Source organism: Protopterus annectens, chromosome 10.part0 (genome assembly GCF_019279795.1).
Source record: "Protopterus annectens isolate FY-2018-M chromosome 10.part0, PAN1.0, whole genome shotgun sequence".
NCBI lineage: Eukaryota > Metazoa > Chordata > Ceratodontiformes > Protopteridae > Protopterus > Protopterus annectens.
Window position 1 is genome coordinate 775,676,053 of NC_056744.1, and position 23,328 is coordinate 775,699,380.

The 23,328-nt window shown below is 39.8% G+C and overlaps 1 protein-coding gene across 1 annotated transcript in view; it reads right to left on the minus strand.

The window, feature by feature from the left end:
• Positions 1-20,973, minus strand: part of LOC122814201 (threonylcarbamoyladenosine tRNA methylthiotransferase-like) — a 2,095,726-nt gene extending 2,074,753 nt beyond the window's left edge. Inside the window, exons 1-2 of the mRNA XM_044086806.1 lie at positions 20,957-20,973; positions 20,586-20,734 (exon numbers count right to left, since the gene is read on the minus strand). Of these exons, the coding sequence (XP_043942741.1) occupies positions 20,586-20,734; positions 20,957-20,973 (166 nt within the window). The remainder of the gene's footprint in view (positions 1-20,585; positions 20,735-20,956) is intronic.
• Positions 20,974-23,328: the final 2,355 nt, after the last annotated feature.

Here is a 23,328-nt window from a genome sequence, read left to right on the forward strand (position 1 = left end):
AACATCAGATTCATTAGTGGAATGTTGCCAGTGTGCAACACTGGAGAAGAACAAGACAGGCACATCTATGATGTTGTAGGACTGTAACAAGAACTTTCTGTTTTGTATTTACAGCTTCTTATATTGTCACTGTACCCATCCTAAATTTAAAAAAAATGTACATATCTTCAAATACTATCATCTGCACATTTAAGACAGACACGTACCTTCAAAATACCATTCTGGATGACTAAAATATTTCTAAGCAGACTACATGAACATGCACAACATTACCATCATCAACCCCTTTTCTCCCATTTTCTACTTGGGGTCGGGGTCATGTCAACTGTCACCATCTCTCTCTCTCTATTCAATGCCACTGCCCTATCTTCTTCGACAATAATGCCTGACAGTCACAGATCTTCTCTCACACAGTCCATCAAACTCTTTTCTGGGTGCCCTTGTTTCCTCTTGGCTTCTTCCTGTCCGTCTCAAGTCTTCATCACAGGCTGTCTTCTGCTTTTATATAAATGTGCCTGAACAACAGTAATCTGTTCTCTTCGACCTTCTCTGCAACTGCAGCTACTTTAGCTTCTGCTATGATGTCCTCATTCCTTCATCTGTCCCACAGTGTGCACCCAAACATTCATCTCAGGCACATCTTCTCCATAACCTCTAGCTTCCTCAACTGCTCTGCCTTTGCTAGCCATGTTTCCGTACCATAGAGAAGACCGGTAACACTACTGTTTTATACACTTCACTTTTCAGCTTCTTTGGCATTCTTCTGTCATGCACTACTAAAGACACACTGTGTCAAAAGGCCCCAGCCCCTATGATTCTAGCTTTGACCTCATTCAGACTTCGATCTTCTCAATCACTACCCCAAGATACTAGAAGCTGTTCACTTGTTCTGCTATTTTCCCATCAATCTCAGTTTTCAGTTTCTTCTGCCCTCCTCATTTACTGCCATTACAATGGTCTTATCTGTACTCAGATTCATCCCATGTTCTTCTGGTATGCATTCCAGTCCTGTATCCTTTGCAGAAGTTCTTGCTCAGAGTCTGCCTGTAATGCCACATTGTCTGCATAGAACAACTTTGTTTCTCTGTCTTGTTCAACCTGTTTGCTAATGTAGTCCATCACCAGTATGGATAGTAGTGGGCACAGAGCTGAACCCTCATGCACACCCCACTCCTATTGGGAACTCCTTCTGTGAGATCAAACAGTGTTCATGCTCAAGTCATTGGGTCCTTGTACACAACCTACACTAATTCTATCAATGTTTCTGGGACTTTGAACCACCACAGAACTGCGCACACCAGCTTTCCTGAGACCTTGTCATATACTTTCTCCAAGTCTAACAATGCGCAGTTAAACTACTTCCCCATCTCTAGCTTTTTCTCAACTGTCTGTCGCAATGAACATCAGTGTGGTTGTGCTGCATCTCAACTAAATCCAAACTGCACATCTCCCATATCACTTTCTACTGCTCTGTGTATTTGTTTATCAAGCACCCTCACAAGAACTTTCATGCAGTGTGTTAGCAGTTTGATATCTCTGCACAGCCCAAAGCTGTGCATGTCTCCTTTCTTCTTGTACACTGACACAAGTATGCTTATTTTGCAATCATTTGGGATACGGCTTTCTCTCAATATTGCTATGGAAACCCTCAGGTGCTTTTTCTCTCCATCTCACCCAACATTTTGATCATATCTACAGTGACCTCATCAGAGCCCACTACTTTACCTGACTTGATTTTCCATAGTGCTGTTCTTATTTCTTTTAAGGTGGGCTCCTCCTCTTCTTTCATCATAGGCTGTGGGCTGGGTCAGAACAGCTTCATTTCTTCATCTAGAATGTGCCGGATGTACCTCGTCCATCTGCCTTTGATGTCCTGTGGACTTGTGAGGAGGTTGTTGATGACATCCCTTATGAAGGGTGCATAAATATATAAGTTACAACAAAAGCTAAGTCAGTTGTACACACCATCAAGCCACTGTAGGCTACTGGGTTTCTGACAGATGGTCAATCAAAATGCAGTTTTCAATAAAATGTTAAGCAGAGTATTAATAGCCAAACAACTCCTAAAGAACAGTATCATTTTTTTTCAAACGTCATTAATTCTGCCCTTTCAGAATTACAAAGCAAAAATAAATAAATAAATAATATATATATATATATATATATATATATATATATATATATATACACACACATATATATATATATATATATATATATATATATATATATATATATATATATATATATATACACACACACACATACACACACATATACATCTCACACACACAATATTGTTTGAGAGGTAGCACTCAGTGGAATATTTTATAAACAGAGAAAATAAGTGGGTGCAAACCTGGAGTTCAGCTACTGTGTCAAAAATATCCTTGCATAGCTACCAAATCTATGAGTAGAGTAAAGCCGGATTTACAATCAGCACTCTGGGCTACCCAACTGGTATGCATGTTTTGGAATAACAAAGACCTTTTAATATATAATTAAAGTGAGAAAGAGGGATCGCAACCAAAGATAAAAGTTAAAATTCAGAAGTAGATTTTGTGGTTCAAATAATAAAACTACAAATAAACAAATAAATAAATAAATACATAAACAGTAAAAATTAAGGAGCACCTCACAGCAAGGTACGAAATGCTTTTGAATGATATAACATTTGCCCTAAAATACTCTGTGTATTCTGAGGAAGAGTCATCAAGTTCAAAGGAAACCTGAAAGAGTTATGTGATCAATGACAGCATAAAGTTTCTTAATCATAAACATGTGCCACCAAAGTATTTTCATACAGCTGTGACGCCACTGTGACTCACAGTTTGCTCCATCCATAACAGAACAAAGGTTTACATTTTTACCTGCAAAGTTACTAGCAGAGGGTGATTCTGTTGACTCTTAACAAGAACTGACAGGGCTGTCTGCTGCTCCATTCAGCTTTGAAATTAAGGACGCTGTATAACTGAGAGCAACTGCACTTGCTTGGGTATGTCTATGAAGAGTCACAGCATGAGCCTTTTAGGCTCTTATGCTTTTTATCACTTTTTGTCTCCTAGATTTTCATGACATACTGACTATGCAGACTGTGGAAAGCAGAACAACTGCTTTAAGTTGTGGGAAGTATAGTGAATTGTCAAGCTTAATTTCCCTTGTGATCTGTTCTGTAATACTGGTCACACAAAGTCACCAGCTGTGCACAAATGGAACCACTAACTGGAACACATTCACTGGTTCTATATGCAGCTCCTCTAAAGACACAGTTGCACCTATTATGCAATTATCCAAATACACGTTTATACTGTCCTCAACTCAGCTTTTTTGACAAACTAGCAGCGTTTACATGTTTTTGTTTTAATTAAAGCTTTGTTCAACTTGAGTACAGGATGCAGAGTAAGATGTGATAATATAACTGGTTAAAAAAGTCCACAGAGTTCCTTCTAGACTGCGATGGAAAATCAGTATAAGCAGTAACTGTCTGCAAACTAAAAGACATAAAAAAAAATTGGCCTGCAGTAAACCAGCAAAGAAAGGGAGGGTTGGCTATAATTTATCTTCATCTTGCTCACCCCCCAATAGTCCTAATCTAATGTTTGAAAAAGACACTTTGCAGAATGCTTGACAGGTTCTCTCCCTTTGCCGGCCTCCTGCTGCTTGGTGCTCGATTGAGCACAAGCCATTATTATTATTTTATTTAGTAAGGGGCAAATCCCTTTTAATTAAGATGTCTTTCTTGTCAAGAAAAGAGACAGAGGTCTAAAGAAATTCAGATTTAAAATCATTCTGCTTTCGAAGAGGTGTCCTGACCATGTCTCCCTCTGTAATTACAAACATATTTCTTAATTATCAGAGAATTTACAAACACATTTCTAAATTATTAAAAATTTTCATCCTCAGACAGCTTATCCTACTAGCTTATGCTCAGATGGCTTTAAAGTTTACTTAATGTTAAGCAAGTCAGCTGTCTTTCTGTTTTTAGATTTTGAATCTAGACCGCCACTTTTAAGAGAAGCATTCTGATGTTTTAACACAGAGGAGACTGCAACACATAATTACCAGGGGGAATTACAAGTTATATCATCTCAAGTATGAATCATAAAGCACAAACAACTATGCTGCATTTCAAAGTGCATTTATCATTCGGATAAAGATAAGGCTCCTGCAACTGTGTAATACATGAACACAGGCACAAATCAAAAGATGAACACAAATGGTATACATAGATCCCCCTCTTTTACATCTGGCACCTGTGCAATTGATCGTTCTCTTTCCACCTGTCTCAGGTTTTCTTGAATCCCTCTGTTGCTTCTACTTCTCACTCAGTCGAATCATTATAGGATTCCGCCACCACCTCCTCTAAAAAAAAAAAAAAAAAACTTCCTAAAGGCTGATATAAAATTTCCCTCCGACCATTTGCCTCACATATCCCTCTTTCATCCTTTTCATTCTTAATTCTATCCTTCCCACATGACTGCTAATCAGGTGCAGAGCAATACAACAGAAGGCCCAAATGCCAGAATACCTCTGACTCCATCCCCCACATGTGAGCACCCATTCTGTACCACCAGAGACAGGTTTCATAACCTGAAGGACCCTACCACAAGATTATTTCCAGATCACTCTATAATATATATTCAGACACCACTAGCACTGTATGGTACCTGCATGTCATTTTATTTAAATATCAGAGCCTACACAACAAGCAGCCTTCTAAATCAAGAAAAGCAGACATACCAACTTGGCCTTTTGCAGCAGTGTTGTTGTTATTACTACTACTATTTATTTATTTATTTTTATAAACATTATTTAAACTAGTAAGCCCACAGGGCACAAGTACTCCTTTTTCGTGAGCAACCTGGGAGCACTCTTTGTCAAATGACTTGCTCATTGTCATACTCTAGGCACACTTTAGTGGAGGGAATCAAACCCTGTACCCTTGTCTTCAGGAATTGGTTCATTAATAGGTCAAAGCCCTAATCCTTCATGCAGCTGCTACACTGCAACAGTCCTCTGTATCACATCAAAGTAGCCAGTGTCACAGACAGCCATTCATGGACAACACTATTTGCAATTACAGTCAAATAAATGTACTACATATCTCAAGTACAAACAAAAATTACAGCATTAAGTAAGGCAGTGCAGGTATATACCCATGTTAACTGTACTCAAAACCCCATTATACTGGCTTCTACTATGAGAGATGGTGACATGACACTCATATCACAAGTGCTTACTCCTAAAACCTTGAATGTTGTCTGTCAAATTAAAAAGAATAAGTGAAAACTTGAACTTTTTTTTTTTTTGCAAGTACTAAGCCCTCTTTTCCTCCACCAAATGCAGATTAAGTCCACCACACCCCCTAAACTTATATATGTGATGTCGCTCCTCTGGGCTAGTGATCAAGGAGCTTCAATCCTCATCACTGACACCAGTGGGGAACATTCACTTACAGAAAAATAAACACACACAGTATTTTCAGATGCAACTCTCTCCACCAAGTACAATTTCTCTTAAGAGCATACAGGGAAATGCACACTCCAGTCCTGGGTCTGGACATTCGCTCCAGGCCCCAAACAAGACTCCCCACTGACCACTATAGAGCTGAGTCCTTAGCCGGGTATTCCAAGCCAAGTCCTCCACCACTCTCTAAATGAAATCAGTGCTCTCAGTGTCTCTGTTCCAAGTAGCTGTCACACACACACACTCTGAGATCTGATTTTCACACACACACTTGGGAAAGGCTGGCACAGCTTACCCACTCTGCCACCTCCACTCAGACTATAAGGTAGATTTACTGCCACCAGAACACCCGAAGCCAGCTACTTTAAGGCTCTTACCATGATACCCAATTGCACTTAGCAAAATTAATACTTATAGAAATAGCAGTGTTTAACCAAGCAGCAAGACTTTCAGGAACATAAAGCCACAGTGCCACTAAATAAATGCAAGTACTGTCAAAGGTTAAACATTTTCTAAAAGACTAGCCACAATGAAAGGTTTAGAAATATTTAATAATAATAAATATAAAAACATGAAAATACTGAATATCTATTTACAATAAATATCAGACTTTCAATCACAGGAAATATAAAAGAACACACACATGGAAAGACTCAGACAGATACAGAAAAACTACATTTATCTAATTGCACTACATTTTTCTAACTGACTGAATATTTGCTGTTACCTTCTTACGTACTAAAGCAAGGCAAGATGAACGTGGATGAGTGTCTTGTCAGGTCCAAAAACAGTGTGCACCCCTCACATCTCTCACTAGCATTCAAATTCAATTTCAGTGCTGGCTACCGAATGACATCACATCTGGTCACCAGATTCTGGTTCCCACACTACCCTCTCACTAGAAACTCAACCAGGATCTGGCACAGATGTGTCACAAGGCGCACACAGAACTTTAGCTAAGGTTGATTACAGCATCTGGAAACTGGAAAACTATTCCAAAGCTTCTACCCTTCCTGCAGAAACTAACAAGCCATTGTCTGGCATCCCTGGATAGCAATTAGTTCACCACTAAGGACAATAGAGCAGGATCCCAGCCCGGGCTTTTCACAGGCATTGTGTCTCTGGCTGCATTCAGACCTGAGAGAGAAAATCTTTATGGCCTGAGCCAAGTCATTTAATTTCAGGTTATTTTTCTAAATGTTAGCTGGGCTGAGATTAACTCCTTTCCTTCTAGTATCCTCTGTTAAAAAATATACATTTCATCAGTTACAATAATACAGTTTGACATACATGTACATTTCTTTTCTGTCCAGCAGGACCCACTGTTGATACACTTTTAATACAATCAACTTTACAAATACATTTTTAACACAAGCATTTGTGCAAATCGGTGGTGCAGCGGTTAACGTTGCCGCCTCACAGCAAGAGGTTCTCCGGAGTTCAATCCTCGGCTGGGGCGCCTTCTGTGCGGAGTCTGCATGTCCTCCCTGTGGTCGCGTGGGTTTTCTCTGGGTGCTCTGGTTTCCTCCCACATCCCAAAGACATGCTGTAGGTGGATTGGACACTCTAAATTGGCCCTAGGTGTGAGTGCGTGCATGTGTGTGCCTTCTTTGGAAGGTTGGGTGCTGGGTTGGCAACTCAACACCGTAAAAAGTACAGTTTTGTACCTACCATAAATGTAGATGTTCGAAGATCCACATTGCTGCAGTCCTAACACTTGGGTAGTCCGCTGTCCCAGTCGGCCCGAATACCAAAGTATAAGGCTGACGTCGGTCAAGGCGCATTTGTCTGACATCAGGACGTCAGGGTACAAATGCGCATGACCGACGTCATATCCTCAGTCTTTTCTTGCCCCAGATGTCAGAAGACCCTAAAAGATAAGGCCAAAACCAAAAACACCAAACACTCCCGTACCTAATATATGTACAATATATACAAATTTACAAAAATAGAACCCCACCCACACAACCACCCCTAAACACAGAGGGGAAGGAGGGAGGGTAAATTGGACTGCAGCAATGTGGATCTTCGAACATCTACATTTATGGTAGGTACAAAACTGTACTATGTTCTTCATCTCACATTGCTGCAGTCCTAACACTTGGGTAGAATCCCAAAGCAGAGGTAAGGGAGGATGGCTAAACTATAATGAAGCAGGAGCTGCCAAAATGCCCTGCAACACAGCAGTGGCAAAACCAGCCCTGGATTTAGAATAGAGAGGAAGGTGGTAAAATGCTTGGATAAAGTATGCACTGAACTCCAAGTAGCTGCCTCCAAAATATCCTTAGTTGCCACCCCCCTTAGAAATGCTGTTGAAGTGGCAGTAGCCCTCGTGGAATGAGGCCTAATCCCAGCTGGAATCTCCTTGCCATGATGGGAATAACAGAATGCAATGCAAAACCCAATCCACTTAGATATAGTTTGTTTTGACACAGGCTTGCCCTGGGAACTCAAAGCAAAAGAAACAAACAACTGCTGAGACTGCCTAAAATCCTTAGTCCTGCTTAAATAATAACGCAACTGCCTGTGTACATCTAAAGTGTGCAAAATCTTTTCCCCCTTATTTTGGGGATTTGCATAAAAAGTAGGCAAATGAATAGTTTGGTTTAAAGCCACACTAGAGACCACCTTAGGCATAAATGAAGGATTAGTACGTAATGATACCCTATCCTTATGAAAAATCAAAAAAGGCTCAACCGCCATAAGGGCCTGCAATTCAGAAACCCTTTTTGCAGAAGTAATGGCCAACAAAAAAGCAGTCTTCCATGACAAGTATTTCAATTCAGCAGTAGCCACAGGCTCAAAAGGTTGTAGAGTAAGTTTCTCCAACACAAAATTGAGGTCCCAAGCAGGAGTAGGAGCTCATTGGGGGTCTTATATTCTTTGCCCCTCTAAGAAATTGCTTGAACAAAGGATGAGAAAACAATGGTGGGTCACAATCATAGTGAGCTGAAATTGCTGCAGCATGAATCTTAATGGAAGAGAAAGACAAACCTTTGTCCAATAACTCAGTAAGATATTGAAGAGCCACACTCAAATTAGGCTCAGAAACATCCAAATCCTTTGCTGCACTCCAAAATAAAAATCTCTTCCATTTTTCTGCATACACTTTACGTGTACTAGGCCTTCTGGCTTCCATAATCACATTCAAAACTTGTTGAGGAAGTTGAGACCTGCTGTGGTTCAAAACAGAATATGCCAGGCTGTTAGATGAAGAGAGTGAAGCTTGACATTGAGGAGATGACCGTCCCTCTGAGACAAAAGGTGTGGAATTAAAGGTAAAGGCCATGGAGGCTTCCTTACCAGATTCCTCAGTAATGGGTACCAGTGTTGCCGAGGCCAATCTGCAGCTATCAAAATCATCCTTGGCTTGTCTTGTCTGACCTTTAGGAGTACCTTTGGGAGGAGAGGCAGAGGTGGAAAGGCATACACATAAAGATTTTCCCAACTGAACGAAAGAGCATCCACTTTCCAAGCTGTGTGATGAAACCTTTTCGTGCAAAACTTTGGCAGCTGGTGGTTTAGTGGAGAAGCGAACAGATCTATGTCTGGAGTTCCCCAGGACACTGTCAATTGTCGAAATACATGAAGATCCAGTTTCCACTCGTGGGGATCCATGATCTGCCTGCTTAACACATCTGCTAAGGAGTTCTGTGCTCCTGGCAGAAACCTTGCCTGTAGATTTAGCTGCAAGCTGAGCGCAGTCTCCCACAAAATCATTGCTTGCCTGCATAGAGGATAAGAATGTGTTCCCCTTGCTTGTTGATGTACCACATGACAGTAGTGTTGTCTGTTAGAATCAACACCTGCCCTGGAAGAAGTAACTCCTTGAAAGCCATTAATGCAAACTGGACTGCTAACATCTCCTTCATGTTGATATGTAGATGCTGTAGTCTGGCAGGCCACTTGTCTTGTATCCACTTTCCATTCAGATGAGCTCCCCAAGCTATGTCTGAGGCATCTGTCGTTAGAATCTGACTCGCCTCTGGCCGGGTCACAGAGAGTCCCTTGTTTAGGTGACATTCCTGAGCCCACCACAAAAATTCCTTTTGAATGCAAGGTATTATTGGAATGACAGTGTCCAAATCCTGGCAGTGCTGTGTCCATACATTTTTTAGATACCATTGCAGCTTCCTCATATGCAGTTTGGCATTAGGAAGCACCAGAATACAAGATGCCATGAACCCTAATGCTTGAAGGACTGTCCTTGCAGTCAGCACGGACTGATGAGATAGTTGATGGAAGTAAAGGGATAGACTCTTTTGTTTGTCCGGGGTTAAAAGGCCATCTGGGCTGCTGTATTCAGTCTCACACCCAGAAAGCACATGTCTTGAGAGGGTACTAGACTGGACTTTATTTCGTTCACAGAATACCCCAGGCATCTTAGCACTGCTATCACATATTCCAGATGCTGAAGAAGCTCGTCCTTTTCTTGAGCCAGAATCAGACAGTCGTCCAAGTAAGGATAGATTTGTATTCCTTTTAGCCTGAAAAAGCTACAACTGGAGCCAGAACTTTTGTGAATACTCTGGGCAGTAGATAAGCCAAAGGGCAATGCAGAGAACTGATAATGTGAATTTCCAGCTCGAAACGCAGATACTTCCTGCAACTGAGTCTGATAGGCACATGAAGGTAAGCCTCCTTGAGATCTAAAGTTACCATCCAGTGATCTTTGCCCAGCAGAGGTAAAAGCTGTTGTAACGTCAACATTTTGAACTTGGGAATGTCCAAATAAGTGTTGAGGATAGACAAATCCAAAATTGGTCTCCACGTGTTCCCCTTTTTTGGTACTAGGAACAGGCGAGAATAAAATCCTAGGCCCCTTTCTGGCACAGGAACCGGCTGAATGGCCCCTATCTGGAGCAACAGAGAAATTTGCTTGTGAGCCTCTTTTCTTTGTATAGGAGGAATGTCTGGCATGCCTTGGAATGGAGGCAAGGTATGGAAATAAAACCTGTAACCGTGGTGAACGATATCCAATACCCATCTGTCTTGGGTAATAACACCCCAATTTTCTTTGAAAAGTGCCAGCCTTCCTCCCAAAGGTGCTGCCAGACGAGAAGGCTCTGGCAGTTGAAAAGGCAAGTCATTGGGTCTGCTTACGAAAGGACTGACCCCTGCCCTCACCAGAAGACTGGGCAGGCGAACTGCCTGTTCTAGGCCTAAAAGAACCTTGAGCTCTGCCCCTACCACGTCTAGATCTACCCCTAGACTGAGAATCATAAGAAGAATAAGTCCACCCCTTAGTAGGCCAATTTCTACTAAACTTTGGAGGCTGAACCTGCAAAAAATCTTTAACAGTCTGCATAGACTTAGCCTTGTCCTCCATTTTCTTTAAAACTGTTTCCACAGGCGCACCAAACAACACATCAGATTGTAAAGGAGCATCTAAAATCCTTGTCTTTACATGTTCAGCTAAATTCTGATCCCTCAGCCAGGCGTGCCTGCGAAGAACAGAACCAGTGGCTGCCACCCTCGAAGAGGCCTGTACAGCATCAAAACCACATTGCAAGGAATGCTTACCCACCTGTTCAGAAACATGAACCAAATCCTGCAACTCTTTACACTCAATACCTTCCGCCAGAGCATCTACCTTAGACTTCAATTGTGAAAGGAGATAATTTTGGTATTTCAACATGTGAAACTGGCAATTCAAAGCCCTCATGGCTAAAGTGGAAGAAGTATACACCTTTTTCCCCATCTATCCAAAGCCCTTGCCTCTTTATCAGAAGGAACAGGATTTTTAACAACAGAAGCCTTAACCCTTTAGGGCCCTGAGAAACAGTTTCTGGGTCTGCCCTAGGACTCTTAAAAGATACTTATGAGCATCAGGCACTCTATAATACCTGTCCGGTTTAACTGGGGCAGGAGGCAAAGAATCAGGGTTCAGGAAGCCTCTGCAAAACATCCTCTACCACATCCAGAACAGGAGGTATAGCTAAAGGCCTATGCTGGGGTAGAAACAAAAATTCCCTAAGCCTTTTCCTAGAATCAGAGAAATCTTGACCTTCCCATTTAAAATGCTCCCTCATGGAATGAAGAGTCTCTGAAAAGAAAAATCCTCAGGAGGAGAAGCAAGGTGTAGAGTCATCTACATCAGAATCAGAATAAGGAGGATACTCCTGCAAGTCTTCAGCCCGAAGACTCAGAAGCCTCGAACACTGCTCAAAACTCTCAAGCTCAGGTTCCACCCTAGGCCTCTTATCAGGGGTAAAGAACCTCTAATCATAGTAATCAAATCTTCTGCCATTTTAAGCATATGTTTCTTAGGCAGAGACCCTGAAGAACTAGGGAGACCCCACTGAAGTTAACCCTGGCCGGCCTCTAGAAGGAGCCTTGGAAACAGAAGGGGAGGGCCTAACCACCTTAGGAAGGGAGGGGAGAACAGCTACCTGAGAAGCCCCTTCAGCCTGGCCTACCTCCTGAGAGGACACATCTTGTAACAGTAAAGTTTCTCCCTGAGAATCCAAAGGAACTTCTGGTAGAACCACCGGCTCCACCGAGCCCTCTAAAGAACCGACGTCCGGGACAGATGGTTCTTCTACCCTAGGCTTTGCTGCTTTGTCTTTGCGCTTTTTAGATGAAGCGGGCGTCGGAGCATCCGACGGCATGTTGTAATTACAACGCTTCCCAAAAACTAACCTGGCACAATCTAATCTTCTCTTAATAGTGCGTTTGTTAAATCTAGCACAAGAGCGACAGCCAACAACGTTGTGCTCAGGCCCTAAGCAAGGTATACACAATGTATGGTAATCTCTATGAGGTATCTGTTTCCCACAAGAAATACAGTTATTCACTTTTTCTGACATCCGGTTAAATACTGTGGCAAGAAAAAAACAAAATATTCCCCAACGGGGTACTTAGCCAACTTTGATTCGGTCTGAAACTCCGACTTCAGAAAATTTCAGAACGCCAACCTGCACTCGCAATACTGCTTCTGCATCGGACCATGCGGCAAAAAAGACTGAGGATATGACGTCGGTCATGCGCATTTGTACCCTGACGTCCTGATGTCAGACAAATGCGCCTTGACCGACGTCAGCCTTATACTTTGGTATTCGGGCCGACTGGGACAGCGGACTACCCAAGTGTTAGGACTGCAGCAATGTGAGATGAAGAACATCTCCACTGCCAATCATGAGCAGACAGGTGATCCTCTGTGGCGACCCTTAACTGGGAAAAGCCGAAAGAAGAAGAAGTTTGACATATAATTCTTTACAAAACTCCAGCTAGCTGTGCTGGCATGTTACACATGCACTGCCAACTCCACCTAGCACAGCTGACACTACCTCACATCATCACAACATACACCAATTTGACATTCACACAACAACCAAGAAGGGGCAAAGTCCCCAAAAACGGTGCAGTAGTTTTGGGCAATCAAGTGCTTCACTCTTAAATGTGGCTAGCAAGTGATTTCTGAGATTTCATGTACTGGGGACACACAAGAAAGCTGCTACACTACTGTACAAGAAACAGAAACCTAGAACTTTCAAAAATATTTCTACATGCTGTTTTGTTATGTTCATATGGTCTCTATAGTATGGTGTGTGCTCTTTATCCGGCAACTTCTTACTGCAGTTTCAAGGATTTACTTTAAATTTAGTGAGTATCTTTTCCCCAATGATTTTAGTTGGCACTGTTTCACCACAGAATTATCCTAATGTTAAAAAAAAACATGGTCAGCAGCCCATTTTAGGGTTACTGACAGGAAATGAACTCACTCCTGTGACACATTTAGACAACATCCTCTATTTTTTGCACTAGAAGTGTACATACAATGCAAATCAAGTGTAGCAATGTTGATATGATATACCACTACTATCACTCTTTGATTTTCTAAACAATGCCCAACATTTTCCTGCTCTTCTCTCCTTACCAGAGAGACTAACAATTCCAGGATTATATTCCTTCTATTTTCCACTCCACCCTCAATGCTTGACAACAAAAGACAGTTCTCAGACAGATTTTATACTCTGATTTTTATCAACCATTAGCAAAACAGCTATGCACACAGTGTGAGTTGTAGGTGCTTCACAGAAATTTGAAAGTAACCAGTGTTCCCTCAGGGCTAGATGTTAGGATCTTTCCTTTTAACTTACTACTCATAACTCCAAGCAGAGAGCCAAGATGGTTGTCTTTGACAGTCTGCAGACAAATGGAAACTGGGAGTTGCTGTTAAGGCACCCTCTGACACCCAAGCCCTCAGAATAGCCTCTCCCTAGTAAACTCTGTGTGTACATACCTCCTAATGATGTGGTGTGACAGGCAGACTCTGAACAACTTCAGCAAATGACAGATTAATAGAAAGCAAAACTGAAGGCACATGGGATGAAACTGAATACAGATAAGACAGTTGTAATGGCAGCAAATGGAAGAAAACAGAGGAAGCTGAAAAGTGAGATGGAAAGGAAATTAATGGAACAGGCTAACAGCTTTAAGTATCTAGGAGGGGTGGTTCAGGAGAATGAAAGTCTGAATAAGGAGGTCAAAGCTAGAATCAGAGGGTCTGCAGGCAGCTGGCACAGAGTGTCAGGGGTAGTATGCGACAGGAGTATGGTAAAGAATCTGAAATTTAAGGTGTACAAAAGTAATGAGGGTCAGTACTACTGAATGGTACAGAAACCTGGGCAGTGAAGGAAAAGCACTTGAAGCAAGAAGTGATGGACATGAAGTGTCCAAGATGGGTGATAGGAAGAACAAGGTGGAACAGACAAAGAAATAAGGACCTCAAAGCAAAAGCCAAAGTAGCTCTTATTATAGAAAGGGTCAAAGAACAGATTACAATGGTTCAGGCACATGTGCAGGAAAGAAGAAATCAATCTGGTAAAGAAGATTTGGGACATACATGAAGAAGGAAAGAGGAAACAAGGTTGTTCGGCAAACGGATGGATGGATTTTGTGCAAGAAGACTTGTGACAGTCAGCCATGAGTGTCAAAGAAAGCAGAAGAGTGGCACTGAATTGAGAGACATGGCAACGCAACACCCCAATCACATACAGGAAAAAGCGGGTTGATGATGATGATATTTATGTACATACCTGATAAAAGCTAACATACTCAGAGATTTCATTTATTTATTTATTAGTCCATCTGGGTGTGAGCCCACTTTCAGTGGAGGCCTGGGGAGAAAAGCTCCAATAAAACAAGAACAACACTGACAGGTACAGTGTCGGTTTTACATAGAATTTAACAGAAATATCTAGAGACAATTAAGAAAGTACAATATGTACTTTAGTGAAAAAGAAAAAGTTATTACAATATAGTAAAGTCATATATATCTATATATATATTTTTTGAGGCCAGGGGTCCATCTTTAGTTGATCATTTGAGCATACTTTAATACGTGTACATATGTATACCCTTACAAAAGAAAATAAATTATCAAATTATACTGTTACTGTAGGCAGCAGATAGGTGGTGGTGTTAACAAGTTGGAGTGGTATATACATGGAGACTATAAAATTTAGGCGGTGAAATTTGATGTGGGCTTATGTGGTAAGAATACAGAAATACACATGTAGAATTGTGTTACTTCAAGAATTTGCACGACTGGATGGACTGAAAAATATAATTTGAAGATGAAAAAATCTCTGACTACAGTCACCAGACATTCTCTCACTGCAATGCTACTTAACATAAAAATCAAAGGTCTGGATCCAAAACTGTGATTCATTCCTTATTGAGGGAAATAACAGAAAAGTCTAAAAAGGTATATTTCTATATGATGTCACAAACAAAGCCTCAAGGAGACTTTTTGTTCTTTGTTGAAAAGTATACAAACAAATTGCTGTTTATTCACCGCCTTTTTTTTTTTTTTTTTTTTAACAGAGACAAAGGATGCTAGAGAAACAACAGATGTTTTTGTTACTGAGTTAAAGAATCCTGCAAAACACTGAATATGGAGAATTGCAAGATTCATTAATAAATGACAAGAGTATTTTTATGATATACTGAAAGATCAAACATGGGGCAGGCTATTAAGGAAAAGAGATATGACTTTTGCAAAAGATTTGGATGTATATGAAGCAAGTGAAACTACTAGTACATATCCAGCACACAGGTTGTATACAAAATGTGGTCAAGCAAACAATTTTCTGAGATGCTAAACCACAGAAAGAAAAGATGACCTGTTTCACAAGTGACTGAAGCAAAAGGAGTAATGACTGCACAAGCACTGTGTCTAATATCCAAAATGACCCGGACAAGGCAGAAAATAACCTATGAATACAGTTGATTTGTGTTTTGAGACTATGTGCATAATTTTAGTGAGTTCAGAAATGAAATAGTTTAACAAATTAAAACATCACTGGACTGAAGAATTATGCATAAATGGTATCATATTTATGACATTTCACAACAGATAATGGGGGTCTCTCTTGTAGCATCATTATGGAAAGCTCATTCAGACAACTACACCTGAGAATCCCCCCTGTCTGAGGCTAAACATTTAACTACTGACTAATTCTTCAAATACAATGAAACTAACAGATCAAAATCAGATTAAGCTGTGCTATATGTAAAAGAGAGAGAGAACAAAGAGAACAATTTATCATTTCAAGTTCTGTCAGTTCAGCAACCCTAACATGAAGGTTTTGTAGGCATGAGTCAGCAAACTCAATGTGTAGATGCAAAAGCAGTGTACTAGAGGATGCATTGTAATCAGAATCAATGATTTATGTAGCTGCAGAGTCGATGACTCTCACACTGACTGAAGCAATGAGTTATGCTCTCAGACTGTACACAGTACAAGTCCTCAGTAACAGAATGCAGTGTCGAGAGAAGCAGAGCCACAAAGCACAAAGATTTATCACAAGACACAAGAAAATGCACTGCTAACGTTACAGGAATTTCTTCATCATTCTGAAAATGACTCAGAGCTACAGTTACTATAACATATGGTACAGACAGGAGGGCTAATTAACAAGAAAAATGTACAGATATTATTCATATCAACTATACCTATTGTGTCAAAATTCATGAATCACAGGATGAATATTTTAACTCAGTACAATGACTGTGGCAAACCAGCTACGAAAGCTCATGTTACAGTATATGAAACACACCTTAGAACTGTTACAGGTAAAGAAAGAGCATGTGACATGATTTGGCTGGAATCTCCAAACAACTGAGCTGACGCAGGAAAAATGTCAAATCTTTTGCACATACTACAAAAACAATTCCAAACATGCAATGATGCCTCACAAAATTGAAGACAGCCCATAGAGTAAAGTTTCTTGAATATTTATTTCAGTTCAAGCACAGTCAGCATCTTACAAATGTTGATTACTACTTTAAGTACCCCAAGGGTATCAAGCCAAAATATGTTTTCACCCAGTATCTTAATACTGTTAAAGTTTTCTCAACATGTTACTCCTGATATATTCGTTAAACACAGTGGTCTGCAGTAATAATATTTCAGCTGTTTCACTACAGAGGAAGTTCCAGCACATTGCATCTTCACTAGGATCCTGTCAATCAAATGGTCAAGTATTCAGTGATTTATTCAAACTGTGAAGACCATCAACGAGAAAGTACATTTTCTGCTCAAAGCATGACTGCTGCCTTGCACTTCTTGAATACAGAAACAGTCTATTCCAACCCACAGGACTTTTGCCTTAATAACTGTTGATACAGAGGAAAATGAGAAAAAGTTGCCTTCATCTTCTGTTCTACTTCAGACAGAAAAAAATACAAATGTCCAAAAGCATGGCAAGATGTTCAGCAGAAGCAGAAGTCCTACTAAGGCACATCAGCTAAGAGGTCCACTCCCTTCACAAACCTATGTGAATTCCATTTCTGATGCAATGATAATTTAGTATACACATTTTTAACAGTACCATCACTTGCAAAGTGACGATCATGTAATGCACCTCACCCCTGAAGGAAACCAGTTATAATTCAGAAGTTCAGAATGTGCTAATACAGTCATTATTAGGTATAGTGAAGTCTGTGCAAGAAAAAAAAATGCATAAGTGCTGTTGAATAAATCTAAAGACATATATAGCAAGGATGATGTAAAATTACAAAAATAGAGTAACAATTAGATAATAGGGGTTGTGTCTTCACTGTATTCATAAAATTACAGACACACTGGTTTCAGCCATATTCTATCATAGTCTAATATGCCCATTCTGATAGGATACACCTGACTGACTGTGAAAAATTAACAAAATATCCAGAACCAAAAGCCATGATGACAGTTTATTCACAAACAGCCAATTTCCACATCAATACAAAATGTCACTGTTTCTGATGTGCTGGATCAATGACTGTTTAACAGTAACAGTCAGCCATTTTCATTCATGGACTCGCTTTCATATCCAATTATAGCCATTTTATTCTTATGCATATGTCTCATGTCTTATACAAACTCTAAAATAATGACCACAGCAATGTATTTCAACTTGTTGCACTCAAATACAGCTTAGTCCTACCAATACAAGTTAATAATTGTTTAACTGTGATCAAATGACTGCAGGGCCTAGTCAGTTTTAACAACATGAAACATTTGTGCACACCAACTGCAGTTACCTTACAGACTATATACACCTCAGATGTCTGATTATGGTCAAAAGAATAAATACATGGCCACAGTAAAATATTCCACCTTGTTAATATCAGACACAAAGTGCAACCCACTGCAAACCCACCAATGATTAGTAGTCAGTTGATTTCAACCAAAGCCCACCTGCCTCCCCCCAAGAATGACATCAGTTTCCTGTCTATGCTTCTGTTTTATGATTTTGAAGAAAGTAAAAGACACTAACTGCACAGTGGAACAGTGGTTGAGTTGTCATCTCACAGCAAGATGTTCTACAGTTGGAGTCTCAGCTGGGGTGCCTTCTGTGCAAAGTCTCCATGTCCTCCCTAAGCTCATGTGGGTTTGCTCCGGTTTCCTACCATGTTACAAATCCATGCACCTGCAGCATTTCTCACCTGGCCTGCGCTGAAAATTGGCGTAATTCCAAATCGGACTTTCCCAGTAAAGAAACGTATATAATAATAATGGCCATACTATGTCATTTTTATTGCTCATGAACACGTGCACTATTTTCATCATCCTCAAAAATGCCATATCAATGATCTCTAAATGGTGTTAATATAAATAGGATGTGTTCTCACACACAGCCTCTCCTAAAACAGAACCATCCATACATGCACCAATGATGTCACCTTGCCCAAGCAGACTTCAGACCATTTTTCCTCAGTAGATAACTGATACTGGAGGTGTGGTGCAAGTGTAACAAGTAAGCAGATTTAAACAAATTCCTACTGAGTACTCGAAATGTAGGGGGAACAAATGGTCATAACTAAAGAAATAATTCTTTGCCTACAGAGTACTTTGCCAGAAATTTTGGGGAAGCAAAATGTTGCAACTAAGGAAGCAATTCTTTTGAGTTGGGAAACGGGATCTAAACTGCCTAGATATCATAAGGCATTCCTAAGTTTAATGCTATTGGCTGACAAAAAAGCAATTAGTAGAAAATGGAAATAAAAATCTAAACCAACTGTTGCTGGGGTACCGAGATAAAAATAACTGAAGGTGAGATCTTTACAAAGGGAAGGAGCAAATTACATGTAAATAAATTAAATTTGTGGGAACAATACATGCAGAACAATTTCAGGAGGAGGAGTGAGGCTTAATGGAAGGCATGAACTGAGCAATTTATGCAATATTAAAGTGAATGGTAATTGTTAAAAAGAAAAGATATACGTATAGTGCATGAAAATAAAGAAAATGTTATTCTGGTTTGTTTTTTCTTTCTTTTTATGTATGTATACCTGTGTCATTATATAAATTTTAATTTAACAAAAATGTTAAAAAAAAAAAAAACGACAGATTTCACAATTCATCAAAATGCACTCATCAATAGTACTCCAGTATTCAATTTGTTTATGTGCACAGATTTCTTTGTTTTGTTTAGAAAAATACAATAAAAGTACTCCAGTACACAAGTGGTTGATTATGGATGTTGCTGATACAAGGCAGACAAAAAAAATAAATTGCTCTGCTTTAAATATTTTAATAAAAGTACATTAAATACTAAGATCCCTTGTATATCTAACTATCATTTATCAATTTTGTCCCTCAATAACAAGGCAGAAAAGTCATAAAAGTAACCTCAGCTCAGAGCAAATATCAGAATCAAACAGTCTGATTCAGTCCAACAAAACACAGAGGCTTCAGTCTGAAAAATATCTTGAAAATGTTGAACTTTCAGAAATGTGGGAACAAAATCATTTCTACTGGTTTACATAATGAAAATATAGGGAAATGGTGAAGTAAATGCAACAAAGAATATCCAGGGCTCTAGCCCTTCAGTCATTTGTCAAGAAACTACAACACTGTAACAAGAGGCAAAACAGCCAAAAGACAGAGCGGTTCTAGCAACCATCAAAATAATAATTCATACACAGACATAAGTCTGCAGCAATGAAAAAATTTTGCATAATCATTTTGTGTCTCAATACAAAAAGCTGTAATCAGATGCCAACTGACTGACTAGATTCAAAAATAAGTATTAGTATTACATTCACAATACATTGTAGATTCTACTAGCAATCGTGATCTAGTTGCCCAGCCTGCTTGTTTTGCCAGGTCTCAAAGCATGCTCCCAGTTCTGACATGCACTGTTACATCAGTTAACAGACTGGTACTGATTTCCACATTCCCTTTTTTTGTTTATAAACCAAATATCATTAAGAAAACCATCCCAAACAGGAGTTCCGCAGATTGTGCTGCTTACTAGTTTCTTGCCAGAAAACTGCCCACTCCCATAACCACTACCCTTTTCTTTCCAATGACTGACCAATTACCTATATATCTTATCAGCTTTACTTTCAATTCAAATGCCCTTCATCTTCCCAAAAAACTCAAACATATTCTTAACCACATTTATATGGTAATATAGCTAAAAAAAAAACACAGATGATGGGAACAGAACTTTAGACACCTGCCACTACTTCAGCATCATCCTCTGCACATGGAGCAAACATTACCTGCCTTTCTTGACAGCATTTAATTCTAATGACTGCCATACACAATGGTGTGGGCATGCTATCAGGTATTCCTGGCCCGGCAAATGCTGGAGAAATAGTCTTAAGAGTACTCTTACCTTGAAAAGACTGCTTTGCCCTGTTCACCAGTTCATCAACAGGGTAGCTGGCTAGGTCACCTCTAGCATGTTTAGTCTTGCAATAGGTGCAGGCATTGAGACACCTGTTGAATACAAAAAGCAAGAGATGTACATTATGGATTTGAAGCCTTTAGAACAATTCTGCTGTTGCTAACCTGTTACATTATGGTTCAATCAGACAATTTCAACAAAGCTATCAACTAAAATGATACAAACAGTACAGAAACTTGGAAACTAATAGCGAAGATGTAACTACACTGACATCAGTTAGGGTTCACTTGCAGAGTATGCATATTCAGATGGGCAAATGAAGACAGTGTTTATAACTTGGGTAGTAAAGTCTGAAGTACTGGAGAGCTAACTGCATTTATATTCTACAGACCTACCCAACATCCCAAAGTCCTCTCTCAAACTGAATATTATGTCACTAGGCAAACCTCTCTTATTCTTCAGTCAAAACATAGGTTCATAGGTAGGTACTAGGCTATTGGCCCTAGGGCCTATACAAGCCCAGCCAAAAAGGTACCCTGGCTTTTGCCACCCAAGAAAATTATTTTCCTGTGCCACTGTCGAGCAGAGCCACAGAGGTGATCCCCGGGGTGAATCTCTTATTTCCCATCCAATCATCAAGATTTTTCTTGAAGAGTGCTAATGAGGAGCTTTGTTTGATATAGACAGGTAGTTTATTCCAGAGTATGGGAAGTCTCTGGGACAGGAATCTATCCCTCCGGCATGTTCTGTGTACATACAAACTTAGAACACAACAGCCATAAAATAAGACTTAAAAAATTTAATAAACGCAGTTAAATAGTTCAAATGCATCATGTTATTGACAAACCATTCATTCTCAACATAGAAAAAAATGCATGCTGTGTAAAGTGCTTCTAAAAGACATCCAGCTATTAAATGGCAAGATTCTGGTAGCTGTTACTGTTCTATATGCAATGCAAGTTATTCTTTTATAAGTAGTGTGTGTTACCCGCAACCACTCCCTAACATTTATGACTGCATGTTGTATGTCTTCATTTAGTCTTATTTGGTTTTTACCCTAGCAAGATGGTGAAAGTGTCTTTCTAGTCTACTCTAGTACCCCTGTTACTGCACCTAAAATAATTATAAAATGCATGAACTGCACAAATCAACACACCCAAGTTAAATCGCATTTTACTATGTCATCCAAACTCTGCTCCATCTACATTTTTTCTAAACACTTCATTAAGTAATATACAGATACTGAATGGAAGAATAAAGCATGCTCAGTTTTACTTAAAAATTGTCAAATGGAAAAAGGGGTCCACTGACTGAAAAGCAGTCTAACAGCTTCTTTTTCCTCAATAAATTGGTATAGCTAGGAATAAGAGTATTAACGGTTAGCAAAACAGTAAAATTAACTCAAACTTGGGTGATGATATTTATCATCTATTAACCGGGAAGATGGTCTGCCCATAGGTTCTTCTTTTATTCACTAGTTGTTTCCTGATGTGTTTGTCATACATTTGTTACCTACCTATAAGCCTAGTCCATTCGTTCTCAAGTCTTGGGCATTTCCAAGAGTGAGTGGAAGTTGGTAGGTACACATGCAGCCACTAAAGATGGTTCTACTATTGCTAGTTAACCTGTTACAAGGATGCATGGGTATTACTTTAACTCACCCCTGGAGGTGGATAAATGCACCTGTGTCACCAAAGGCGCAGCTGATGCCCACGTACAATGTGTGCACACTCCTCAACACATACCTATGAAGGCTTCTGTTTATAATTTGGGATTTCCATGTTCATATGTTTCCTGATCCTGCGGCAAATGGTATTTTGCAAACCTCCAATCGCACATCAACAGGGTGACCTGACAGGGATCACCATCTCCCTCTCCTCAAGGACAGATGAGCCTGTGTAGCCACTCACTGTCACCATCCCCATCCTGGATCCCCCAGAACCTAAGCTACCACTCAAACTTTGGACATCTGAGAGGTTTATCCCGCTATGCCACAGTGGCAGGCTTGGTCCAAGAAATCTTTTTTCAACCAAGACCATTTAAATACCAGAGAACTAAATAAATTGAATGGCAGAAATGTATACAAGAGTTTAAATAAAACATACACATACATTTGGAAGAACAATTTTCTGCACAAGATTTAATTATTTTGACATACCTTAGAAACTAGAATCACATTTAACTAACAATCAGAGGAGAATATTTGAAGAATAAAAACATTGGAATCACATGAAGGTAGGGAGAATATGGAAGGTGTTAAGTGAAAATGTCAGTAGGAAAAGTACAGAGGCATGCAGGAGCTATTCAGAAGAAAGAAAATACTTGCATTTAGATTTTTCAAAAAGATGGTTTAAAATGACGCAAAGAAAATTAAATTGTAGGTTTCTAAATTATGTCATCATAAAAAACATTTGTTTTTGTGACAGTGGGCACACTGCTCAGTGCTGCTGAAAAAAAGGGATATAGCCTATTCATCTAATTTGCTGTTCACAACTGACAAAATGATACCTAAAGATACTGATGGTGACCAAGGAGCATCAGAATCCTCTCACTCTTACAGTTAAAGACACACTGATGTTCAACCTGTTCCCATATCAACATAACCTGTCTGCCTGCATCTCAAAGTGATCCTGACTTCTCCTCATCCTCACTTACTAAGTGCAACTTCCAAATGACCATTCAAACCTGTCCCTTCTATAATGTTTAGATAGCAAGTCTCCCAGTGTCCACC